At 42.3% G+C, this 24,816-nt stretch overlaps 1 protein-coding gene across 4 annotated transcripts in view; it reads left to right on the forward strand.

The window, feature by feature from the left end:
* The window catches only part of mllt6 (MLLT6, PHD finger containing), a 141,236-nt gene that overhangs the window by 86,605 nt on the left and 29,815 nt on the right, over positions 1-24,816 (forward strand). For all 4 annotated transcript variants that reach the window (XM_016994601.2, XM_016994602.2, XM_008113421.3 and 1 more), the window contains exons 9-10: positions 15,180-15,360; positions 19,533-20,165. In XM_016994601.2, coding sequence (XP_016850090.1) covers positions 15,180-15,360; positions 19,533-20,165 — 814 coding nt within the window. The remainder of the gene's footprint in view (positions 1-15,179; positions 15,361-19,532; positions 20,166-24,816) is intronic.

Here is a 24,816-nt window from a genome sequence, read left to right on the forward strand (position 1 = left end):
TTCAAAGGACCAGTCTGAACGCAGATCAAAGATAGCTGCTCTCAAATCCAATCTTTATTGAAGAATGCATGACTTTGGGAAAAGTCGAGAATGACCTAATGTTTACATACAATCATTTTTATCACCTCTGATGCAACGTAACACCACACGCAAATATCATCATCAAACCCCACCCCTTGTATCACATTTCTACTATTCCCACACACTATACCAATTATAATTGTTTATACTTTCAACCCCGAGTTCCCAGGCTCATTCTATCTTCTTCTGCCAGGTGCTTCCAGGATTATTTATGTTATGACTCCAAGTCCAGGGCTTGGAAATTCAGCCCTGGGACTTGGTTCCATGACACCATTGCTTTAACTATGCAGACCTTCATTGCCAGTGTTGATGTCTCTACTCTTCACTGTTTTATCAAGATTAGTCATTGCTCTCCTCCCAAGAAGTAAACGTATTCTGATTTCCTGGCTTCAGTCCGCGTCTCCAGTAATCTTCGCACCTAGAAATATAAAGTCTGTAACTGCCTCCACGTTTTCTCCTTCTATTTGCCAGTTATCAATAGGTGTAGTTGCCATGATCTTGGTTTTCTTGATGTTTAACTGCAACTCAGCTTTCTCACTTTCTTCTTTCATTTTGGTGATAAGGCTCCTCAGCTTTTCCTCACTTTCAGCCATCAGAGTGGTATCATCTGCATATCTGAGGTTGTTAATGTTTTTTCCAACAATTTTAACTCCAGCCTTGGATTCATCAAGCCCTGCATGTTGTATGATGTGTTCTGCATACAACTTAAATAGGTAGCGTGAGAGTATACAGCCCTGCTGTACTCCATTCCCAATCTTGAACCAGTCTGTTGTTAAGTTGTTAGCTTAAGAAACACTGGTTTAAATGATCATATCATATATTGCCAACAAATTATTTTCTCAATAGTATAAAGAAAGAATTGATTACTTTTTTTCAGTCTTTGGAAATGCTCCTGAGTTTAGAAAGCGACTTAATAGTACCACCAAAATCCATTTTCCTCTTCCTTCTCACTTCTAATCTTATAAGCCTTTATTACACTGTCTGTTTCTGGATATTGTGGAATGGGCCCAGAAACTATGCAGGATTCCTCCTGCTCTGCTACCAATATGGCTTCAAGCACCCTGGAAGGGGTTAAAGTTGGCCATTAAGGAAATTACACAGCAGCCTTAGACAACCTGTTAGGGGGCCCAGAGTTGGAATTGCAAACAGCAGGATCTCTCTCCATGCCAGGGCAAAGGTGAGGCCACAAAGAAGTGTGAGAGGCCCAGGGACTAAACAGCAGGCAGGAGGTGAGAATGTTGAGACAGGTCAGGATTATAGGGAATTAGTGCAATTTCTCCTTGGGGCCTATCTGGGGTTTCGAAATGTGCCTAGCAGGCAGTAAAGCAGGGGAAACCCACATGGTGCATGTGACAATAGTTCTTCAATCCAAAATTTCACGGGAGATACCTGGTTTCAGCAAAGTGTGCATGTGTGTGCACACATTAATATTTGTTTGATGATAGTAAATGTGTATTCATACACAAAAAGGATACTGCAGCTTGATTAACAGAAACCCTACAGTAATAGAACCTGGAATAACATAAACATAGCTAACAGATTCCCAGGAAGGAGCCTATTCCACTAACTGAGAAGGAATCTCTGGCAACCTGTTGGGTTCAATGTATTATTTCTGGGGCTTTTTGCTTATGGTTCCCAACTTTTGGACCTCTGGGTGTTTTGGACTTCAGCTCCCACAGTTTCTAAGAGCTGGTAAGCTGGTTGGGATTTCTGGGAGTTGAAGTCCAAAACATCAGGAGGCCCAAAGGTTGGGAACCACTGGCCTATGCAGTCTACCATCCACATCTCTTGAGTTTCACATTTGCAGATTTAATTATTTGCAGATTTAATTCATATGGTCTCTTTAAGAATCTTTGGGTCCTCCAGTACAACACTTTGGTCAATTTCTGACACAAGCTGACTTTAGAATTGCACTAAGGACCTAGAGATTCCCAGAAAGGTGCTTTCCCAGGAAAAAAAATAGCAGTTTTTAATTTGCAGGATGTTCATTTTCATTGGGACCCTAGCAAACATGAAGTGTTGACTATTCATACTTGGCTGTGCTCCCTTTGCATAACCCTAACATTCCAAGAACTCCATTCTTTGTTTTGTATGGTAGTATCTACCACCTACCTCTTCGGGTCTTTATCTTTTAGACCAGTCCCCAGATGTTTTGGCCTTCAGCTCCCAGAAATCCTAACAGCTGGTAAACTGTCTAAGATTTCTAGGAGTTGTAGGCCAAAACACCTGGGGACCCACATGTTGAGAACCACTGTTTTAGGCATCTCCTCAGGCCAAGTACCAGTATGCTATCCAAGTAGTTATAATGGCTAGGGGAATTCTTTCAGGTCTAGCCCTACAATACAGGGGCACTATCCTGCACCTCCTCGTAGTTTGGCAACAAATCCTTCTCAAGCTTATAGATCTCCATTTTCTCCCAGTCACACCACATAATTAAATTATGGATTAACCCTACCACTCCCCAGACTGGTGCCAGTCTCTGAGCCATTGGCTGCTAAGTCCCTGGTCAATTTCCAGGAAAGAAAAAGAAAAAAACAGTCGTAGTCACTGAGAAACATATGGTGCTCATCCTAGGCATAATGGGGGCGGGGGGGGGGGGGGGCGGGGGGGCGGAATAATTGCTGGTCCCCCACATCAGATCACTCAACAAGTGCTTGATTATCTTTTTTCTAGAATTGAAATGTTTGAGGGAAGGTATAGAGCTCACATGGCGAAGTGGTTTAAGTGTTGAACTACAACACTGGAGAAAAGGTTTTGATACCACACGGAGCTATAGAAACCCACTGAGTGACTCTCAGCCCTGGCAAACCCCATGATAGGGCTACTTTTGCGTCACCTTAAGTCAGAAATGATTTGAAGGCACACAGCAACAAAACAAATATAGGAATGACTATAACTGTATCTTTATTGTTGTGTGGAATACCTCGTTTTCTCCTCATTAATCCTCCCCCTCCCTCCCATTTTCTCCTGGCTTGTAGTAGTGCAATTAGATTCTTTCTTTCATCACCCAAGGAGTTTGCCAAGTTCAGGGAACTGTCTGGAGCTGAGATACTAAGAAGCTTATTCTCCAAGGTCTCAGTTGAAACTTAAAACCTGGTTACATAGCTCAGCTTGTAGACAATTAACCCACTGTTTCCTTTCTATTAGAAGAAGAAGAAGAACCATCACAGTTTCGTCATATGCAGACAATAGGAGAGAATGAAAAGAGGCTTAGCTGAGATATGGCTAAGCTGAGTCCATTTTGGTCCATTAGGTAGAAACCGACCAATGACAAAAATCAGCCACTGTGCTGTAATGATTAGTATTGGATTTGGGCCATGAACCATATATCTTAATAGATGATCTTGGGACCAGTTATACTCTCCCAGTCTGACCGACTTCACAGGGTTGCTGTGAGGCTGAAGTGGGGAAGAGAAGGAAAATATGCTCCCCTTTCCACCAAATGATGGGTCTCTCTCGGAGATAGACAGACAGACTGACAGGTGATTTATAGATAGGGGTCCACAAACAGGAATTGCAGAATATAAATGAAATGATGATAAAAAACTTTATTTATACCCCACCCCATCTACTCGAAAGGACTCGGGGCAGCTTACAACATAAATGCAAAGTAAAAATAAACCTTATAATAACATGACAGATCAATATAAAGACAACAAAATATAAAAATAAATTAAACAATGTAATAAATAATGAAGAGCCCCTAGTGGCACAGCGGATTAAACCACTGAGCTGCTGAACTTGCTAACTGAAAGGTTGATGGTTAGAATCTGGGGAGCAGGATGAGCTCCCACTGTTAGCCCCAGCTTTTGCCAACCTTGCAGTTTGAAAACATGCAAATGTGAATAGATCAATAGGTACCACTAGAGGTAATGGTGCTCCATGCAGTCATGCTGGTCACGAGACCTTGAAGGTGTCTACGGACAACGCTGGCTCATCGCTTTAGAAATGGAGATGAGCACCAACCCCCAGAGTCGGACACGACTAGACTTAATGTCAGGGGAAAATCTTTACCTTTACGTAATAAGTAATGAAGTCCCAAAAAATTGGTTAGAATAGGATGCAATTTATCATGTAGTTCTTCATCAAAATAAGCAGAGGGTTCAATTCACTAGGTTTGTGGTGGTTTCTTCAAGGAGGACAAGCAGTTTGTAGGTCTTTCATCATATGCAATAAAATAGCTTTGGCCAGTGTTGTTGCCTAGACTAAGAAAATAAGTAGTCATCTGGGAAAGCCAATTCATCCCTTGCCTATGCTTTATCCTTGTCGGCAAGCCAAGTGTGCAGATTCCTCTATTTTGTTCTCATGTCAGGGGAGGTAGGGGATGATGCAATGCTGTGTTTCAACAAATGCAGGATTGCCACATCCCTGGACTTAATAGCTTGTGGATAAATATGCAGCATTTTGTCATCTTAAAGACATAATCGAGTCTCGTATACAGCATATTTTCTTGCAGAAATGGCTGAAAGAAAACCTGCTGCCACTCATCAACCTCTAAATAAAATGTTCACTCCCCAACCTCTAGAAAGCAGATGAAAAAGTTCTTCTTTGACTGTTCAGTGGGAATAAAATTTGTACCTATACAGATTTCCAAGAGCTACAGGCACAAGACTTTCCTGTCTGAAGAAAAAGGCAAAGGCAATTGTTCCCTCCTTGGCTTGTAACCTAGTGCCAGTGTTTGTCTTTCCCATCTGATTGGTTGGTTGGGAAAAGAAAGAGTTGGTGGCACCGTTGCTATTGCTCCCTGAGTTGGTATTCTATGCCAATATGCAAATAGGTAAAGGATTTCAAAGCCTGCTAAGCAAAAAGTAGTTTAAGCTTTAGTTTTGAAACAAGCTGAACTGGCAAAGAAGAAGAAATGGGGGTTGGGGGGAGGGGGAGAATGAGAGTGAGAGAGAAAAGAGTTTGTCTTATTCCTGGAAAAAAATATAAAAGAGAGTAACCAAAAATGATGAGGTGGTTGAAACAGCTTGTCTATGTGGAAAGACTAACATGTTTGAGTCATTTTATTCTGAGAGAACCAAAACTGAGAAAAGAAAAGAAAAGAGAAACAATTTGTTATCGAAGGCTTTCATGGCCGGAATCACTAGGTTGCTGTGAATTTTCCAGGCTGTATGGCCATGTTCCAGAAGCATTCTCTCCTGACATTTCACCCACATCTATGGCAGGCATCCTCAGAGGTTGTAAGTCTGTTGGAAAGGTCAATGGCACTAGATTTGAAATTGCCTGATGGGAGTACCATTTCATGCAATGCAAAGTTAACTTGTGGAATTCACTGCTACCAAATAGAGTTATGTCTAAGGGTAAACATCTCATAAAACTATCAATCTCATGATTCCATAACATTGAACCATGGCAGTTAAACAAATGTCAAACTTCATTAATTCTACACCCTTGGTAGATGCACCATAGGCTCTCTTGAGCACTCTGGGATAAATTCATGTAGCAGCAAGAGACTCGATGTAAAAGTGGATCAGACTGGGTAGTAAAATACAACTGTAGTCACATGCCTATATAATAAGGCTAGAAAACAGAATGCTTCATTGAAAAAAAATCACACACATAAGTAAGGCACCCCTGCATTACTTCCTTCCAGAAACTTCCCTAGAAATGCTAGGGAAATAGGGAATTTATTTGCCCTTCCTTAACAGGATGAAAGGGCTAGCCATGTATCAACAAAATTGCTTCCATTTATGGAAGAACATTGAAAAATGGAGAACCAAGATCTAGTGCTCTCATAAAAAGACTTATTGGGGTTTTTTTAGTCATGCTAGAAGCGAATTGAGAACATACTTTAAGTCACTTCTGGTATGAGAGAATCGTCTGTCTTCAAAGATGTTGCCCAGGGGATGCCTGGGTGTGTTATCATTCTGTGGGAGGCTTCTCTCATGTCCCCACATGGAAAGCTAGAGCTGACAGATGGGAGCTCACCCTGTCTTGCATATTCGAACCGCCAACCTTCAGGTCAGCAATTCAGCCGGCACAAGGGTTTAACCCTTCTGGCTTATTGTTACTATGAGTAGATAACTACTCATAATAATATTTTAAAAATTCACTTAACACAACTGGACTTATTTTTTCCTATGTATATTGTTTTCCCTTTGAATGATTTCTTTAATGGAAGCCACAAATAGTTTAGCATCAAGGATTACAATGAAACCAGAGCTTGTATAGTCAAAGCACCAAGCCTTTTGGATCAGCAGGGACCATGAAGTAATCTTCTACCCACAAATTTCCATGTTGCCTCTGAACGGAACTGCAGTCCCCATAGAAGCTGGTATATGGAGTGGATTGTGTAGATTTTCTACTGTTATACACTATCCTAATTGCAATGTAGATATTTTAGGATATGATGGTCTTGAATCACCGAGACTCATTAGCTTTACAAAAGAACTGCTCTTCTTAGAGAGGAATAGGTTTGCTGTTTATGTCAGTGCAACTGCTTGTATTTTGGGAACTCATATTGAAGATTTTGATGTCAGACAGAAAAGGACATCCACTTCAGCATTTATTACTACATCTGATGTTGGGTGGGGTGATATATTTTGATCTATCCTCTTGAATCAAGGCTATAATCTCTCGCTGCAGCAGAATGGGTGACACAATTATATTATTTCAGAATGTAGATGAGAAAGTAGTTTGCTTTTCAGTGTAAGAATAAAACAGAATGCCTCTTCTTGCAGAGTGCGTTTCATGCAGATGAGCATTCAGAAAAGGGAATTCCCACAGTAGCAGCCTGAAATTGTTCCGTTTATCATATAACCTCATTCTGTAGCACATACTGTCTAGAGTGATACCTGAACCCTTTCACTCCTCATTCTGTGCTTCCTGCCCCCTTTCCGAGTACAAAGTTTCTGATTACTTGTTGACAGGGATTCAATACAGTGCCACAGATGTAAACCTTCCAACATCTGGCTCTCCAAATCCGTCAATTCCCCCCCTTCTGATTTGCCTCCCTTGGCTAGCGTTCCTTCACGAGACTTCATAATCCAGGTCAGGAGGCTGCCTTGGAGAAAGAAGCCTTTTAATTGGATGCTCTCCTGCCATAGGCGGAGTTCCCACTGGGTTTCTTAGTGTCACCAGAGATTCAAGCTGACCTAAATCCTTTCGGATATAAAAATGAGTCTGAGAAAGAGATTTCAGAGAGGCTTAATTTCCAAAGGGAGAGGGGAATCATAGCTCAGACCAGTCTGGCAACCCTTCTCCCCTGACTTAACTGGAAAGCTTTGATCCAATGATATCTGTGAGTTTGTCGCACTTGCCCATTGTGATGGGGAATGATTTACCCATTCTGCAATGTTCTCTATGTTCTATTGCGTCATTTGGTTTGGATGACAAACATACTGCGATTAGAACTCTTTCCCCAGCTCAAATTAAGCCCTGGGCTTTTTCTTTGTTATCCTTTTGCACATATAAGATCAGAATTGATTGCATAAATTGGACCCAAAGTTTCTGTAGCCTAATATTCCATTCCAGGCGGTATCCGGACAGTTGCCTCTGGGAAGCTGGATCCGTTTGGACTGAGATCTAATACTCAAAACACCTTGCTAATTATGATGGAGAAAGGGGCAGCTTTCAATGTATTTCTGAAAAGAGGCTGAGAGAGGGTGGCCCTGTTGTGAGGAGCATGCTTCAGAGGCCTGAAAGCCAGACTATGCCGTTTTGGGTCCCTCTGGCACTTAAGAGGACCACCATGGCCACTATTTTGGAAATTATAAGGTGATGTTATACTCATACCATAGTTATTCTTTTAAGTGGCATTTTTTCTATTTATTTATTTTTGGTCACTTTAATCCCAGGATATATTATCCTAAGTGTCTCGTTTGGCTCATTCCTCCCCAAAACACATTTAGGATATACTGGAGATCTTTGTAGGAGCAGTGAGGGTTCATTAGGTACACTAGGTTACCAAGAAGGTTGCATGTGACACATGAACTGCATGATTTTGATTCCTCCCTCCTGCTTTTATTTCAATTTTCCACATGTTTGATATCACTGTCCTTTATACATTACTTAAGTGGTAGGAGCTGATGTCCTTGGTGACATGGTCGTGTTGCTCATGTCTGTGGAGTTGATTTCAGATAGAAATATAGGAGACTTCTGCTGGACGCTGCTGCCAAGTAAAGTAAAGGTAAAGGTTACCCCTGACGTTAAATCCACTCATTTCTGACTCTGGGGGTTGGTGCTCATCTCCATTTCTAAGCTGAAGAGCCGGCGTTGATCGTAGACACCTCCAAGGTCATGTGGCCGGCATGACTGCATGCAGCACCATTACCTTCCTGTCGGAGAGATACCTATTGATCTACTCACATTGGCATGTTTTCGAACTGCTAGGTTGGTAGAAGCTGGAGCTAACAGCAGTCGCTCACTCCGCTCCCGGGGTTTGAACCTGGAACCTTTCGGTCTGCAAGTTCAGCAGCTCAGTGCTTTAACACACTTTGCCACCAGGGCTCCTAAGTAAAGTAAAGGTCTCCCTAAATGTTCCATATTGTTTTTTACTTCACTCTGCAACTTTAACACTTACATGATGTTGCTGGAGCTGGACTTTATGGGCCACGGTGATACAGCAGGTTAAACTGTTGAGCTGCAGAACTTGCTGATCAGAAGGCCAGCTGTTCGGATCTGCGGAAGGGATGAGCTCCTGGTGTTAACCCCAGCTTCTGCCAACCTAGCAATTCGAAAACATGCAAATGTGAGTAGATCAATAGGTACTGCTTAGGCAAGAAGGTAACAGCACTCCATGCAGTCATGCCACCTGCACGACCTAGGAGGGATCTATGGACAACACCAGCTCTTTGGCTTAGAAATGGAGATGAGCACACACATACACACACACACCCGAGTCGGACTCAACTAGACTTAATGTCAAGGGGAAACCTTGGATTGCTGTGTTGCAAATTATTGATGAGACTCAGCTCTGCTTGTATGTGCCATCTCTTTCTGTGAGGCAGATGAAGAGGCACAGAACCACTTCCTGAACTCAGTAATGGAACGGATGAGAGTAAATAATGAGTTAATGACAGTATGAAGGCATTGTGGTTATGTAGTTCCTGTGTCCAGAATGGCACCTGCCCCTTCCTCTGTGTACAAACAGTCCAGTTTTGAGGGTGTAGAACATGTTTTGTGGCACAGTTCTATAAAGGGGAATATCTTGGGAGAGCAGGCTTATGGAAGAATGCAGCAACCTCACTGCTGTCCTTTAGAACCTGCTTCCTGAGGCACTTGCATCACTTTTTAAATTCTTCCAAGGTTGTTTATTTTATGTTGGCAGCCTATTTTAAGCAGAAAAGATTATTTGTTGTTGCTTTGGGTAGTTAAAAGTTCTTACTCATCCACTGCAAGTCACCCAATATTCTGCCATTAAGGTCCCTGTTGATCTCCCTTCTGTCCATGGGTGAGTGGGAGTGGCAACCCCAACTCTTTATCATATCCTAGAGAACACAATAGCGCCTTTTAAGTTTTCTGGCAGACAAGAAGTGCACTACACTCAGAGATACTGGCAATTCCAAAAACCAAGAGGCAAATCTCATCTTTGCATTCCTCATCAGTGTCCCCGAGAGCCATGGAAATGAATTGGCAACACTTACTGCACCGCTGTAGGCGGTACTGGCAGTCCTTTCGCTCTGTGCGTGGACAGCCCTTGCCCCTTCCCTCTCCCTCCCAGCGTTGGCATCTTATCTTGCTTCCCTTCTGCCACAGCTGCAGCCAATCTCAGGGAGGTGACAATGGCATCTGATGGAAAAGGGGGAGCAAGCTGTAGTGCCTCAAGCCCAGCAACAAAAGAGAAAGTAGCCTTTGCTTCCCTCTGTCCCTCACCCACAGCCTTCGGATTGAGTCAACTCCTGGCAGCAGTTTTCTAGAGCACATCAAGAGCATCAGATCTTGCTGTTCTGCGGATGTGTTATCTGTACAACCTGCCCATAGTTTGCTGCTGGGTGCAATTGTTTACCCAGGATTCAAGGCATGTCTGTTCTCCTTCAAAGTACTTTTGCTCTGTTGGGATGGAAAGAACAAATCCCCATTTTTGTAAGAAAATATTAAACTGGGGTTAATCAGGAACAATATGGATACATTTTACTTTTTGTAAATATAAACCTTCAATAAGAATCTATTTTTAAAAAGAACAATATGGATGGAACAAGACTGGGGGCTAATTTTAAATGAACTGACAAATTTCTTGTGTTGCTATTCAATTTCTTAGATGTATGCATTCCAAAGTTGAGATTGTTTTTCTACATAAGAACTGCATTTCAGGGGGAAGCTTTTTTGTGTGTGTCAGGAGCAACTTGAAAAACTGCAAGTCACTTCTGGTGTGAGAGAATTGACCATCTGCAAGGACGTTACTCAGGGGATGCCCAGATGTTTTTTACCATCCTTGTGGGAGGCTTCTCTCATGTCCCCGCATGGAGCTGGAGCTGATAGAGGGAGCTCATCCACCCTTTCCCTGGGTTGGATTCGAACCAGCAACCTTCAGGTCAGCAACCCAGCCTTCAAATTGTCAGTCCTGCCGACATAAGAGTTTAATCCACTGCGCCACTGGGGGCTCCAGGGGGGAGCTAACACTTTGACTTTCCTTTTTTAAAGATCTTCAGACAGAGGTTGGTTGGATATTTTGCAGGAATGTTTCATGGTGTGTTTTTATATGGCAGCGGTTTGGACTAGATAGCTCTTGTGTCCCCTTCCAGTCAGGTGACTCGAAGTCACACATCTAAGTGACTCTTGATGTGCTATTTTTCTATGTGGCGATGTAGTATACATAATGTATGCATTTACAGGGCTGAACATGACAGCATTTAAAGCATATGCCTACACCTTGCAGTTTCTGAAGTGGTACAGCCGACCGGGAGCTTGAAAACATTGCTGTAGATGCCAGGAGTTGCGGTCTTAAATAGCAAACTGAGGTCCCCAAGCTCTTAGCCAACAGATTGGACTGTTTCAATGAGAACTAAATCTTGACAGTATTCATCATTCAGGCTGCTTGGGTCAGTCTGAACAGGCATCTGGAAGGCACAGAATTCCTAAATTGGAAAGGCAGTTGGGTTTTTTTCCAGTAAGGAAGGGCTGCTTCTGTAACAGAATGAATCTCTAAGCAGGCTAGTACTCTTCACCCTGCCACTTCTTGCTTTTGTTAGTTGTTCCACTGCATCCCTTTTGTCTTGATCTGTATGGGGAGGACTCTCAAGGGGACTTGATTGTTTATTGTTCTTCCCCCCTCCTCCCGCTATCAGTAGTCCTTGTCTAATCCATGGCACTGATGCCAGAGGTTTTTTCCTTCTCCTTCCCACCCCCAACTGCATCCAGTTTCCTTGCAACCTTCAGAATCAGTTATTCCTCATAGCGGCTCCTTTCACCAGCTAGAACACAGGAGATACTTCTCTGCTTCATAGGGAAAAGCTTGACAGAACTGGAGGCTGGTTGGAAACTGTGACCAAGGTACTCTTTTGCCAGATGTGTGATGTCTGTGTCTTTCTGTCTCGGCTCTCACAGATTGTTTTTTTTGCTCTCTGAATACGGCTGATTTGGTGACTGGGGAGATAGGAGGCAATCTCTGAAGATATAAGGAAGCCAAGGAGATGGCTGTATCCAGTTTGGGAGGAAGTGATTCCAAGGGCTGAAACTCCAAAAGATCAGGAAATTGACAGTGACTAGAGCAGGGTTTTTCAATTTGGGGATTGGGACCTCTGGGAGGTCGTGAGGACTTGTCAGAGGGGTCACCAAAGACTAGTACTTTATGTTGGTCATGGGGGTTCTGTGTGGGAACTTTGGCCTAATTCTATCGTTGGAGGGGTTCAAGGGGCTCTTTGATTGTAGGTAAACTATAAATCCCAGCAACTACAACTCCCAAATGTCAAAATCTATTTTCCCCAAATTCCACCAGTGTTCGGTTTTGAACATATTGATTATTTGTGCCAAGTTTGGTCCAGATCCATCATTGTTTGAGTCCACGGTGCTCTCTGGATGTAGGTAAACTACAACTCCAAAACTCAAGAACAATGCCCATCAAACCCTTCCAGTATTTTCTGTTGGTCATGGGAGTTCTGTGTGCTGAGTTTGGTTCAGTTCCATCACTGGAGGAGTTCAGAATGCTCTTTGATTGTAGGTGAACTATAAATCCCAGCAACCACAACTCCCAAATGACAAAAACAGTCCTCTCCAACCCCACCCGTATTCAAATTTGGGTATATTGGTTATTTGTGCCAAATTTGGTCAAGTGGATGAAAATACATTCTGCATACCAGATATTTACATTACGATTCATAACAATAGCAAAATTACAGTTAATGAAGTAGCAACGAAAATAATTTTATGGTTGGGGGTCACCACAACATGAGGAACTGTATTAAGGGGTCATGGCATTAGGAAGGTTGAGAACCACTGGACTAGAGATTTAATACCTCAGCTGAAGTTATTCCAATTGCTATCAGTTCCTTGGTTGTATGGCCATAAGCCATACAAGGGTCTAGGGCTGACAGCTGGGTTAGATCAATGCCATTCCTTCACTGCTTAAGATTAAGGCATTTTAAGCAGTGGCATGGTAGCTGTGTAACTCCTGGTGTGAGTAATAGCAAAAGAAAGAAGCAACCCAGAAAAGCTACTTTTGGGGACTGTAAAATTCTGGGAGTTGCACAGAGGGTCGGAGAATGTAATACACTCGGTCTGATCAAGGACGTTCTCACTTGCAGACAGGAAAGGTGACTGGCTTAGTCAAAGTTTGTTGAGAGCTCCCACTTCTGACAAATTAAAATGCCAAGCCAGGAGCCAATCAGGGCATAGAAGTATCTTGTATCAACAGAAAAGACTGGAAAATAACCCAGGTTTTCCCATGCAAGGTGAACAGCTGAAAGATCTGTCTCTGGAGAATATTAAAATTTAATTCCCACAAAAGGGATGGGAAGAGCGTCAACCAGTTCGTTTCATTACATTGACTGCATTTGTTTGAACTCAAATTGAAATGACAGAATTTTTCCCACAGTGTCCCTCTGCCTCACTGTTGGCTAGTTGAAATTTTAATGAATTTTCATACTCTGCATGAAGGTCTTTGTCGGACACTTAATAACATGATTATTCATTCCTTCCATTTTTGGCCCAACGGATTAAAATGATAGCTTTTGATGTGGATTCCGGGCTACTTCTTTCCTGTTGTCCTCCTCTCTCAGCTCACCATTGTCACGAATGTGTAATAAGACTATATTAGCAAGGAGAGGAGTTGGAGAAAAAAACGATATTTTCTGGGAGTTTCCTTTAGATGTGGTGTTAGTGAGGTCGCCTTCCTGGCTAAACCTACGGTATTTGGGATATGGGTCCTTTTTATTTCTGTTTTCCCATGATGGTTTCACTTAGCTATGCTGCTCTCACATGGCTCCTTCCCTTTTCTGCCACTTAGATGATGCCAAAACCCAGAAGCATTCTCACATATCTCATCCCCTTCCCACCCCATATTTGTACACCAGAAAAGCTTAACATCTAAAATCCCTGGAGTTGCTTACTCAGAGACAACAGAAACCTCCCACCTTTTACCACACTTTCTTCCAGATACCTCTGGCTCATCTAAAATGGATTGGTTGGTTTCCAGCTGTTGCACAGTTTTGGTTTAAATATAATCACGAAAATGGTGTTGACTTTTATGCAGATATTAGTATTTTAATGATGAGCTCCCGGTGGTGCAGCAGATTAAACCACTGAGCTGCTGAACTTGCTGACCGAAAGGTTGGCGGTTTGAATCCGGGGAGCGGAGTGAGCTCCCGTTGTTAGCCCCAGCTTCTGCCAACATAGCAGTTCGAAAACATGCAAATGTCAGAAGATCAATAGGTACCGCTCCAGTGGGAAGGTAATGGCACTCCATAAAGTCATGCTAGCCACATGACCTAGAAGGTGTCTACGGATGACACTGGTTCTTCAGCTTAGAAATGGATATGAGCACCAACCCCCCAGAGTCAGACATGACTAGACTTAATGTAGGTTATTATGAGGTTATGCATCCTAAAGAGAAGGATGTTAAAAATCATGAGTTAGTGTGAATCTCCTTCTACACTGCCATAGCAGATAATCCATATTATCTACTTTGAACTGGATTATATGAGTCTACGCTGCCATATAAAATGACAGTGTTCAAAGCAGATAATCTAGATTTTATATGGCAGTGTAGAAGGGGCCTCAGTGAGGGAATAAATTACTGACTGAATGTATGAAAGCCTTCAGTGGAGGGAAAGCAATTAAAGGCTATAGAGCTATCTTCAAATATTTTAAGGGAATGGTGGAACAAATTTGCTCTCTCCAGAGGACAACACCCTAACCAATAAGTTCAGTTAATAAGAACGGGAGTTTTGACTACGTGCATCTGATGGTATAAGCTATTCAATTACAAAACGAACTGTGCCAGAAGGTGATGCATTCTCCTTTATAGAGGTTGTTAGCATCTCAATGGCAACCACATATCAGGAATATGGTGGCAGAAGATTTTGTGCATTAGCAGGAGTGTTGAACTAAATGGATTTTAAGATCCCTTCCAGCTTTATGGCTATCGGCATTCATATGGGTTGAGAGAAATTGTGCAGAGAGATTAAAATTTTATTTTCCCTATGCTATATAAGAATTCTTCAGAAGGAAGAAAAAGGGAAAGAATCATTTTCTGCCATTCATATTCTAGAACTCTATCCCCGTTGTATGCCTGTAAAATGATCACTTTTGAAGCTAGCAGCCAACGGAGAAGCAGAAGTTGCCTTTTCCCCTATCTCTTTCCTGAAAAAAAACCTTCATAAAGAAACTATGTAAGCTTCCAAGATGCCTGGGTAGGTGCGATCCCACTCTTTGAGGGTGGCATGTCTTATGGCAGGTCACCATCTGTATCAGGTAATACATGGATACATTAGAAATGATAAAATATACCACCCACAAAAAGAGGCAGTGCCTGGGGGTATATATCATTTCCTTCTCAGTATATACGAGAAGGTTGTTGGAAGCAGGATTCATGCCATAAATGTTCCTAATTGTATCATGTCTGAAAGAAAGAGGTTAAACCTGCATGGAACTGAGGCTATTTGTCGAAGATTATATCAGTTCAGTAATTTTTTCATCCTTTCTCCCTGTGCCCTTTACAGCAAAGTTCCACGAATCATCTCGAGAGCAGCAAAGAAACATCGGACGTCATCAGGTCGGAGGTGAAAGGCAAAAAGCCTTCAAGCCATGGCACAAGCCACAAGGCAAAGAAGTCGGGAAGTGGGAAAAGCTCGACGGGTTTTGTATCATCGCTGTCTTCCAGTGGGACATTTCCACCTGCAGGTGAATAATAGCAAAATCAGTGGCGTCAGACAAACAGTGAGCAATTGAGGACCACTGCTTTTTTAAGTCTCTGGGTCTGTTTTAGAAAATCTAAATCTCTAACTTTCATGGTTGAAAAACTTTGATTTGTGTAAGGCTTCAGTGCACTGTGCCACTTTTGTGAAACTGTTTTGCTTTACCTTGCTTTCACTTGCCATGTACCCCAAATAATTTGGCACAGAAGGTAAGTTTCAGAAAATGTGGGCAGTTCCACTTTATTTATTTCGTGTCAAAAGCATTGGTACAGCAAATACATTTCAAATAATGGAAATAAAATAGAAAGAAAAGAAATCACAGGCAACTAAATAGTTTTGGACCAAAAGCAGGCAACAGCAACCGCATTGTCTGTAGCTTTAAACAACTCCTCCTCCGTACATGAGGCAGGGCATTGTGGGCAAGCATACATATGCTGAGTTGTTTGTTCAGCTCCACAGTCACACAAGGTGGAGGATTCCTCCAGGTAGTGCCACCTTGTCAAGTTGTCTTTTGATCTGCCCAGTCCACTTCTGAGTCTGTTCAGGGACTTCCAAGTTGCCCATTCCTGGTTTGCCCCTGGAGGAAGACCCTCTTGGGGGGCCATCCAGTTAGAGTTGCCTGGTTTAGCTGTTTCCACTGGAAACACCAGATGTTGTTGGGGAAGATCAATAGCTATAGATAAGGCTTCAAATAGCTTGCATAGCTCATTATTGCCCACTCCCCTTGACCAGCAGAATCTGAGTAAAGAAATCAAAGTAAGCAAATGTACACAAATGTGCATAATTTATATAATTCACTTTGTCTTTTGACACAAAATGTTGCAGTTAAGTTCGATTGCCTTTGTAAGTTGACTTTTTGTCTCTAGCTGTTATTCAGCGGCTTTTAGCATTGGTGTAACATATGGATTTAGAGTGTTAACTATAGATCAGGAAGCCTGCCCTTTCCGCTGCCCTTTCATTCAATAGCCTTAGGCAGGCCACTGTTCTCTCAGCCTCAGCCCTCCATTTGTCAAATGGGGATAATAAGTGATTGTATATATGAGGCAGTCAGGATTTTTTTTTAAAAACGCTATCAAAATAATCAAGTGACAGTGGCAATTTTAAAACTAACCAGTTTGTGGTGGTATACTTTTTATGATCACATCTCTTTTAATCACCCTACCACAAAAGGTGATGGTGACATAAATGTGCTAGCCTTTACAACAGTGGTTCCCAACCTTTTTTTTTTTTTGACCAGGAACCACTTTGATCAGGGACCACTCTCCAACATTCGTACTAAAAGGATTACAAATCAGTTTTTGGTCAACTTTAAATTTGGTTATTTGGGGTGCTGATTCAGAAAATTACATTGGATAGACCACATCAGCTCTAGTTTCTGATACAGAACATAAGCCATTCAGTAGTTGCCATCTGCTCGCCCACAGAAAACTGCATTTAATGTGGTCTATCCAATGTAATTTTCTGAATCAGCACCCCAAATAACCCCAGGAACAGGCCTAAAAATGAAGACACCAAGCACCCCCGCTTTCAGGCGCCACATGGAACAGCTCCACTCGGTGGAGGGAAGAGGAGGAGAAGCAGCAGTCTGGAGGCTTGTTGTCATGCCTTTCACGGGTAGTCAGCTTCTCCCCTCCAGACATCTCCATTGCCTTGGCACTACAAGAGAGTTTTGCAAGACCAGTCACTCTCGTTGCAATGGTGTAGTAATGGTGGGTCCGCAAACCATATTGTAGTGCTTGAGGATAACTGGTGGTCCAGAGACCACAGGTTGGGAGCCACTGCTTTACAGTATCATAGGATATGTTATTTTTGCTGTGAAAGTTGACATGACTACCCCTCTGGAAACTATATGGATGCTAAGCGTATTTATTATTGTTGCAAATCTAACAAAGAGGAAGTAGGTTGCAATTTTTCTGCAAGAGATTAAAGGAGCTACACTCCCTTAGAAATTTCCTTCTCCTCCTTCTCATTACCATACATAAAGTTTAATGGGAATTTGGGACTGAAGTGAGTGCTAAGGTGATGAAATTAAATGTTTCACGGGTTGGCTCTGACAACTTCATCAGAAACTTAACAATTGATCCAGGTCTTCTATCTTTTAATTTTCAAAATCATAAATGTTTTAGTCTATTCCTGTATATGAGAGCCACTATGATATAGTGGTTTGAGTGTTGTACTGGGACTTCACAAAATCAAGATCTGAGTCCCTGTTTGGCTATGGAAACTTAATAGGTGATCTGAGTCTAGTTACACTCTCTAAGCCTCAGAGGAAAGCAGTGGCAAAAATACCTCTGGTTAAATCTTGCCAGGAAAGCCCTAAAGAGGGTCAGTTTGGAATTGCCATACGTCAGAAATGACTTGAAAGGCACACAACAGTAATACATGTCTGTATAAGAAGAGAAAAGGAAAGCGGAGTTTTGTGGTGTCTTTGAGACTAATGAGTTATTTCTAAAGTTGGGCAAAAAATTCGAATCCTTCTGATGTCGTATCCAATTCGTATGTTTTCTCACTTTTGAACTGTGTTTAGAAAAAGGTTATCCTGTCGTATGTATCCCACGATATCGAACCCTTGATAGCCAATTTTTCGAATGGTGTCGAATGTTTCGGAGGGGGCAAGCATTTGCAAAGGGCTCCTGGACTACTTGACTGCTTATGGGGCGCTTTAATCCGCTTTGCAGAATGAGCACCGCTTTAATCCGCTTTGGAGAACGAGCGGGGGAGAGGTCTGGGTGTGCTGGAGTGCTTGGCTGTTGCTTGCAATGGGCCGCTTTAATCCGCTTTGGAGAACGAGCGGGGGAAAGGTCTGGGTGTGCTGGAGTGCTTGGCTGTTGCTTGCAATGGGCCGCTTTAATCCGCTTTGGAGAACGAGCGGGGGAGAGGTCTGGGTGTGCTGGAGTGCTTGGCTGCTTGCTATTGGGGCGCTTTAAACCTATATCCCAGGATCTAGTTTCAGATTATCTGATTTAAACTGGATTATATGAGTTCTCTCTGCAGATAATCTGGGATGAGAAGAAAAGTGATGGATCTGGACCAAGCTTGGCACACACCAGCTGTGAATCCTAGGGGGTTTTTGGATGGTTGACCCAAGACTTTTGGGAATTGTAGTTCACCCATACATTTTCTCATGGGAGCATTCATAAAAAAGAGAGAGAGAGAGAGAGAGAGAGAGAGAGAGATAGACCATAGTGTAATGTAGTGCAGGGGTTCATAGTCCCTCAGACTGTTGAGGGGCCAGACTGTGGTGAAATAGTCCCAAATTAGGATTGTTGTTGTTGTGTCATTTCAGACTTAAGTCAACCCTAAGTGTAAAGTTTAGGACAGGGGCCAGGTCAATGGCATTGGAGGGCCGCATCTGGCCAACGGCCCTTAGTTTGGGGACTCCTGGTGTAGTGCATTATGGTTTCCTGAGTCCACCAATTTAACAAAGTTTCAGCCACAAAAACAAAGTTTCTGAAGTAGAACAATGACTTTCAAAGTAAAGACAACCCAATGAAACAGGAAAGACTTCCAAACCAGGAACAGATTTCTGCAATTATTATAAAATGGTTTATTATAAAAGCTATAAAAAATCGCCAAAAATCAGAGGATAAGGGACATATTCTGAATTTTCGTGAGCTATCAGTGTTAAATATGTTCTACCACTGTATCAAGTTTGAAGAGGATAGCTCAAAAAATGAGCGAGGGAGAGACCTGCAAAGTCTCCCCCTGCCCCCGCTGTTTTTTTTGGCCACTGCGCATGTGCGTCCGCCATTAACGAATTACTTTTGAAATTAACGAATTTTCGTTAAATTTCGAAATTTTTGAGGGGCAAAATTCGGAAATGACATCAGAAACGAAACGCTAGCGCCCCCTACTTTTGAAGCGAGTTTAGAATCAATTTTTTCATGGATCGCTCAAGCCTAGTTATTTCAGTGTAAAGCTGAATTGTGAGTTGTAATGCACCTGAAGAACAGGCTCATAAAAGCTTATGCTTAAAGAGACCACAAAACTACTTTTTCTCCCTTCCCCTTTTCAATGTTCAAGGGTGACCATTCAGCCGCAAAGTTGCTTGTATCTCTGTGCAAATTCAGGTGCTTCATAAAACATTCAAACAAGCAAGCGACTGTAGCTCTATTATGCCTGCTAGAGGTTTCAGGATTTCCCTTGATCCCCTTTCAGGTACCTCATGCAGCTCCTTGCCCTTCTCCCAGGACTTTGTGACCTTTCCGAAGCTTGAGCAGCAGCAGCCCACATCAGAAGACGAAAAGTACCGCAAGCCTGTCTCTTCCTCCTCGTCTTCCGCACATTGCTCTCCATTGTACGAAGGGCAGAAGAGCGACGTCTTTGAGCAGAAGGTGATCTTCTCGGGCTTTGGCTCCATCATGCGCTTCTCCACCTCAGCCATCAGCCAGCAGAAAGTCCGTGACGCTTCACCCGTGGACTACAAGGCCTCCAACCCTCTTGGTGGCCCAACTGGGGGGAGTGTTGGCAGTGGCAGCAGCAGTGGGAGTGTTGGTGGTGGCAACAGCAACAGCCACAAAAGAATGCCATCCCTCAATGTGGAAGAGGGAGAAGTTCTGAAAGAAAAAAAGCACAAAGCCAACAAGAAGAGCAAGCATGGCCCAGGGAGGCCAAAGGGGAGCAAGAACAAGGAAGTCCTGGGAGCCCAGCTGGTTGGGTCCACAGCTACCTCCTCCTCACCTTTCTCTGCGGGGTCCCTGGTCAGCTCCAGCATTGGTGGATCTTCACGGGCTTTCAGCCATGCGACAGCTCTTCCAAGCCTCAGTCTGGAATCCCCACTCTTGGGTTCAGGTGAGTATCATGCCTCTGTGGGCCAGGAGTTTCATATTTTGTGGGTCCCAAAACTAGGTGAAGCATATCCAGCATCCTCTGGATTTCAAGTAAAGTTGGAAGTAAACATACATTTTGGCATTCACAGTGCATTCTTCATAGATCTCAGAAAAATTATGTATTGGATTTCAGCATCCAGAATTGCTTTGCTTTGCAGATTCCAGGAAGCAGAGTCTTAAGGCTTAAATTCAATAGTCAATTCCACTACAGCTGACAGATTTAATAAATTTCCAAGTGATACGTCTGCATGTATTATGAGTCTGATTGATTCAGTGGATCTACCCTGTTTCAGAGTAGCAACCAGATGTAAGGGTCTGCTTTAGTTGTGTGCTGGTTAGCACAGATCACAAAATATCTGATATATTTTTGTGCGCAAGATACCAAAAATGCAAAGCAGGGCATATTTGGTTAGGAAATACATATAATACAATAGATCACATAAGACAGGCAATATAATACATAGAAGATTCACCAATAAGGGACAGGAAGTGTAAAGACATACAATAATAGAACAATATAAATATTATGCAGGACAAAGGAACACTTCCATCACTTTCTCCAGTTTCTGAACTATTCTATCTCCCTCCATTTCAAAATGCCAATTCCCTTCCATGTCCTCGGTGGCTGCCAATATAAGACAGAAATCATATGGGTATTATACAGGGCTACTTCCTGTGTGACATGAAGCATAGCAATCATCGTGCACACCACAAGTCAGAAAACCAAAGTGTATTTCTAGATACTCACAGAAGAAATGACATTTTCACTGTCAGTTTCAAAATTCAGGATGCCCTGAGATGGGCTTGCAAGGATTGCAAGGTGGACTTTCTTAGCTCTCTGTAGTTTCCCATCATTCAGAAATTGAGAACAAGAGGCCTTCCAAATTATACCAGTTTTCTGTGTGATTGACTGACTTGGGTAAGGAAGATAGAAGTTGTAAGCTAAAACATATGGGAAGAGGAAGACAAAGGTTTTGTGTATATGGCTCAGTTTTTTGTTTCTTCCTTTGTCTCACGGAAGTATAAAAGTAACACTAAATGTGCCTGGAATGGTAGGGAAGTGAAGCTAGTGATTCATGTTCCCTTTCATAATAAGAAATTATTCACAGGATGTCTGATCTTCGAACATATGCTGATTCTTCCCAAGATTCATCAGTTTTCACTCAGCTCTGTTTTCTGAATGTTGATGCTGGTTATTGCCCACATTCCTTCTGGACTCTTGGCTGGCAGGTCTATTATTTCTCATAGCTGTCTATGCTTCTCTCCCTAAATAAATGATATGAGCTGTTGCTAAATATGTGAATAGATCTGAGATAAGTGAAAGATTGCTTGAAGTAAAGGTGGTAATATCGTAACAGTTTCTCTCTTAGACAGGAGCAGTATTACTTCTCTCCATCTTGGATAGGGAACCTGTAGCTTTTCAGATGCAGGCAAACTGCTATTCTCAATATCCCTCAACAAAGGCTAGGCTTGCAAGGGCTCATGAGTATAGTAGTCCAACAACACTATGGAATTGCAAATTCCCCTCTTCTATGTAGTTCCTGAAAAGAAGATTTGAAAGAGCATGAGATGGTGATAGTCCAAAATTGCAAATTCTTGAAATATAATCCATGTTTCTCCTTCTCTTAGGTTAATGAAGTTATCTTTTCTTCTTACTTGATAGGGCAGTTTAGGGGGAAGAGTTGGTGGACAGTGAGATAAACTTGAATATACCCAGACATACACTTAATGTGCCAAAACTGAACACAACTGATCTGAACCCCAAGATCACTTAGATTCAGTGGTGGTGGCAGCTTCCATGTCAGTAGGTGGCAAATGTGCTCCAGTTTCAGTCCAAATGTTAAGGAAGCTATCCAAAGTGCTTTTGGGGACAGAGATGGCCACCATGGATAGCTCCTTTAAATACTAAAAATGGATTCACCACTAACATGGTTGCAAATGATAGAAGCCAGGATCAAATCATTGTAGCAAATTGCTCAATTTCTAAATTAAGCAGAAAGTTACGCTTTGCTGACAACTCAGGTTTGGAACAAGCTATGTGTTATATTAAACATATACTCTGGTTGCTCGGTGATTCTTTTTTAAACTTCTGATTTTAGCTGGTAGAGCAATCAACACTGGTGTTGCAGCTTGTTCTGTTTGTTTTCCCAAATCTTGTGATCACAATATCCACACTGCTCTCATTCCCAAAGCTGCACTGGAGAGAATTTGCCATTGGATAGTTTTCTTCCCAAGCTGCAATCCCAATTCTGATACAGGGCTGTATCTACAGGGTAACATATATAAATTAAGTATCCCTAATCAAAACTACTTGGGACCATAATTGATATGGATTTTGTATATTTTGCAGTGGGGGTTGGAATACCTACCTATCTATATGGAATTGATTAGCCTAACAGTAGTATTATATAATATTTGTAATAATTTTGTGCATTAAACAACATTTGTGTACATTGAAAAATTAGAAAACAAAGCTGCCACCATCTCATCTACCCGTGTGGACAATTTGGATTTTGGAGTATTTTGGATTTTGGAATTCCAGATAAGGGATGCTGAACCCCTACCAGCCCGCAACATTTCATCATTGTTTTCCCAGCAACACTGCTGTGGGGAAGCAATTTTCCAACACATCAGAATTTAATTAAATTGTAGCATGTGATGAAACCATAGCTGGGAAAATACACTTTATTCTTCTGCATAGGGATGATGGGAGTCATAATCCAACAGATCTGGAATTATCTTATTTTGGGAAGACTGGTTTAATGTTTTAATGATACGCCATACTGTGCTTTGAACCTAGTGCCTAGAGTTCAGCTATTGGGCTGGCTTTATGCTTGAAGAGCAATATAAAGTCAAATACATATATTTACTAATTTATTTGGTGATATATTGAAATAAATATCCTCCCAGGCTAACGTTTGCATAGAGCTAATCTAATTTAAGATGCAATTGCCCCCATACCAGAGCATGAAAAAGTATTTTTTGGACATTGTCATGCTGGTTGTGAATTCTGGGAGTTGTCCTCCAAAAAGTAATGTTTGGAAGAATCCCCAAGGGTCATCCAATCCAATCAAAGCATTCCTGACAGATGACCATCCAGCCTTTGATTAACCCCTCCAGAGAAGGAAACTCCACCACACACTCCAATGCAGTGTATTCCTCTGTGAAAAGGCTCTTGCCATCAGGAAGTTCTTCCTAAAGTTTAAATGGAATCTCTTTTCCTGCAGTCTGAATCCACTGCTTCATACCTAGTAATTTTGTGTCCTAAAAAAATGTGCATGACTTTCAATATTTTCCAGCAATGTCATTGTGTCAAAGCAATTTTTCCGGAGCCCCCAGTGGCACAGTGGGTTAAACCCTTGTGCAGGCAGGACTGAAGGTTGGGTTGCTGACCTCTGTCCACTCCAGCTCCATGCGGGACACGAGAGAAGCCTTCCACAAGGATGGTAAAAGCATCAAAACATCTGGGCATTCCCTGGGCAACTTCCTTTCAGATGGCCAATTATCTCACACCAGAAGCAACTTGCAGTTTCTCAAGTCAGTCGCTCCTGACATGAAAAAAGCCATTTTTCCTACACCACAGCATGTAGTGAACTCATCATCATCATTATTATCATATGTCTGGAAATATATACTTCTGCCAACTATAATTTCCAGAGTTCCCAGTCAGGGGGATTATATTCCACAGAAAGTCTCCAATCTCTGGTGCATGTATTCTCTTGATTGTGAGTAATGATCTTCACTGTACATTAAGGAACATCCACAAAAGCATTTTGGAAGCAGGCCAGAGAAAACACAAAACAAATGCCAGAAAATTCAGCCTGACTTGAGAAACCGTGAAAATAAAAGACAAGCAAGAAAGAGTTAAAGAGCAGGGAAGCGAGGGGCTGGGCATGCCAAGGCTGATATGTTTGGCAGCTGCTTTGCCCTTATCTCTGCTGACTTGTTTCAGGTCACAATGGACAGACAGATAGGGAGGCAAAGAGAAGGGAGGGAAGACCTGAGATCATGTGAGAGGAGGTGTAGTTTGGCTTCCTTTAGTTGGTCTCTTGGTGACTCTCATTGGCTTACCCCAGGGCGAGGGAGTTGCTGCAAAAGAGAAAGAGAGAATCCAGGATATAATTATTTTCCAAGGAGGAGCGGTTAGGAGTAACATGCCTCCCACAATCACAGCCTTGGGCAATATTTCTTCCATCCCCTCCTCCTATTGTGTTCAGGGAAAGAGAACGAGACAGAGACTTTTCGTTTGACAGCAATGTACTATCTGAGCCTATTAGGAGCTTACAAATGTAGGATCTGCAATCTAGCTGCTGCTCCTTGGTGGAGGGCTAGACTTTGGCAGGTGGAATTCTGCCAAGTTTAGAAAGTGACTGCAAATGAAGTCAAAAATTCTACTTAGTTGAATACAGCTACAGTGTATAAAAAACCACAAACGAAGTTTAAAACATGGTATTATAATAAATTTCCTTGGACCAGAAGCTTTGGTGTCGCTGTAAGGAGGTCCTCCACTGTGCAGGGCTCAGGCTGCATTGTAGTAAGTGGTCGGTGGTTTGCTCTTCTCCACACTCGCATGTCATGGACTCCACTTTGTAGTCCCATTTCCTAAGGTTGGC

This window comes from Anolis carolinensis, chromosome 6 (genome assembly GCF_035594765.1).
Source record: "Anolis carolinensis isolate JA03-04 chromosome 6, rAnoCar3.1.pri, whole genome shotgun sequence".
Classification (NCBI taxonomy): domain Eukaryota; kingdom Metazoa; phylum Chordata; class Lepidosauria; order Squamata; family Dactyloidae; genus Anolis; species Anolis carolinensis.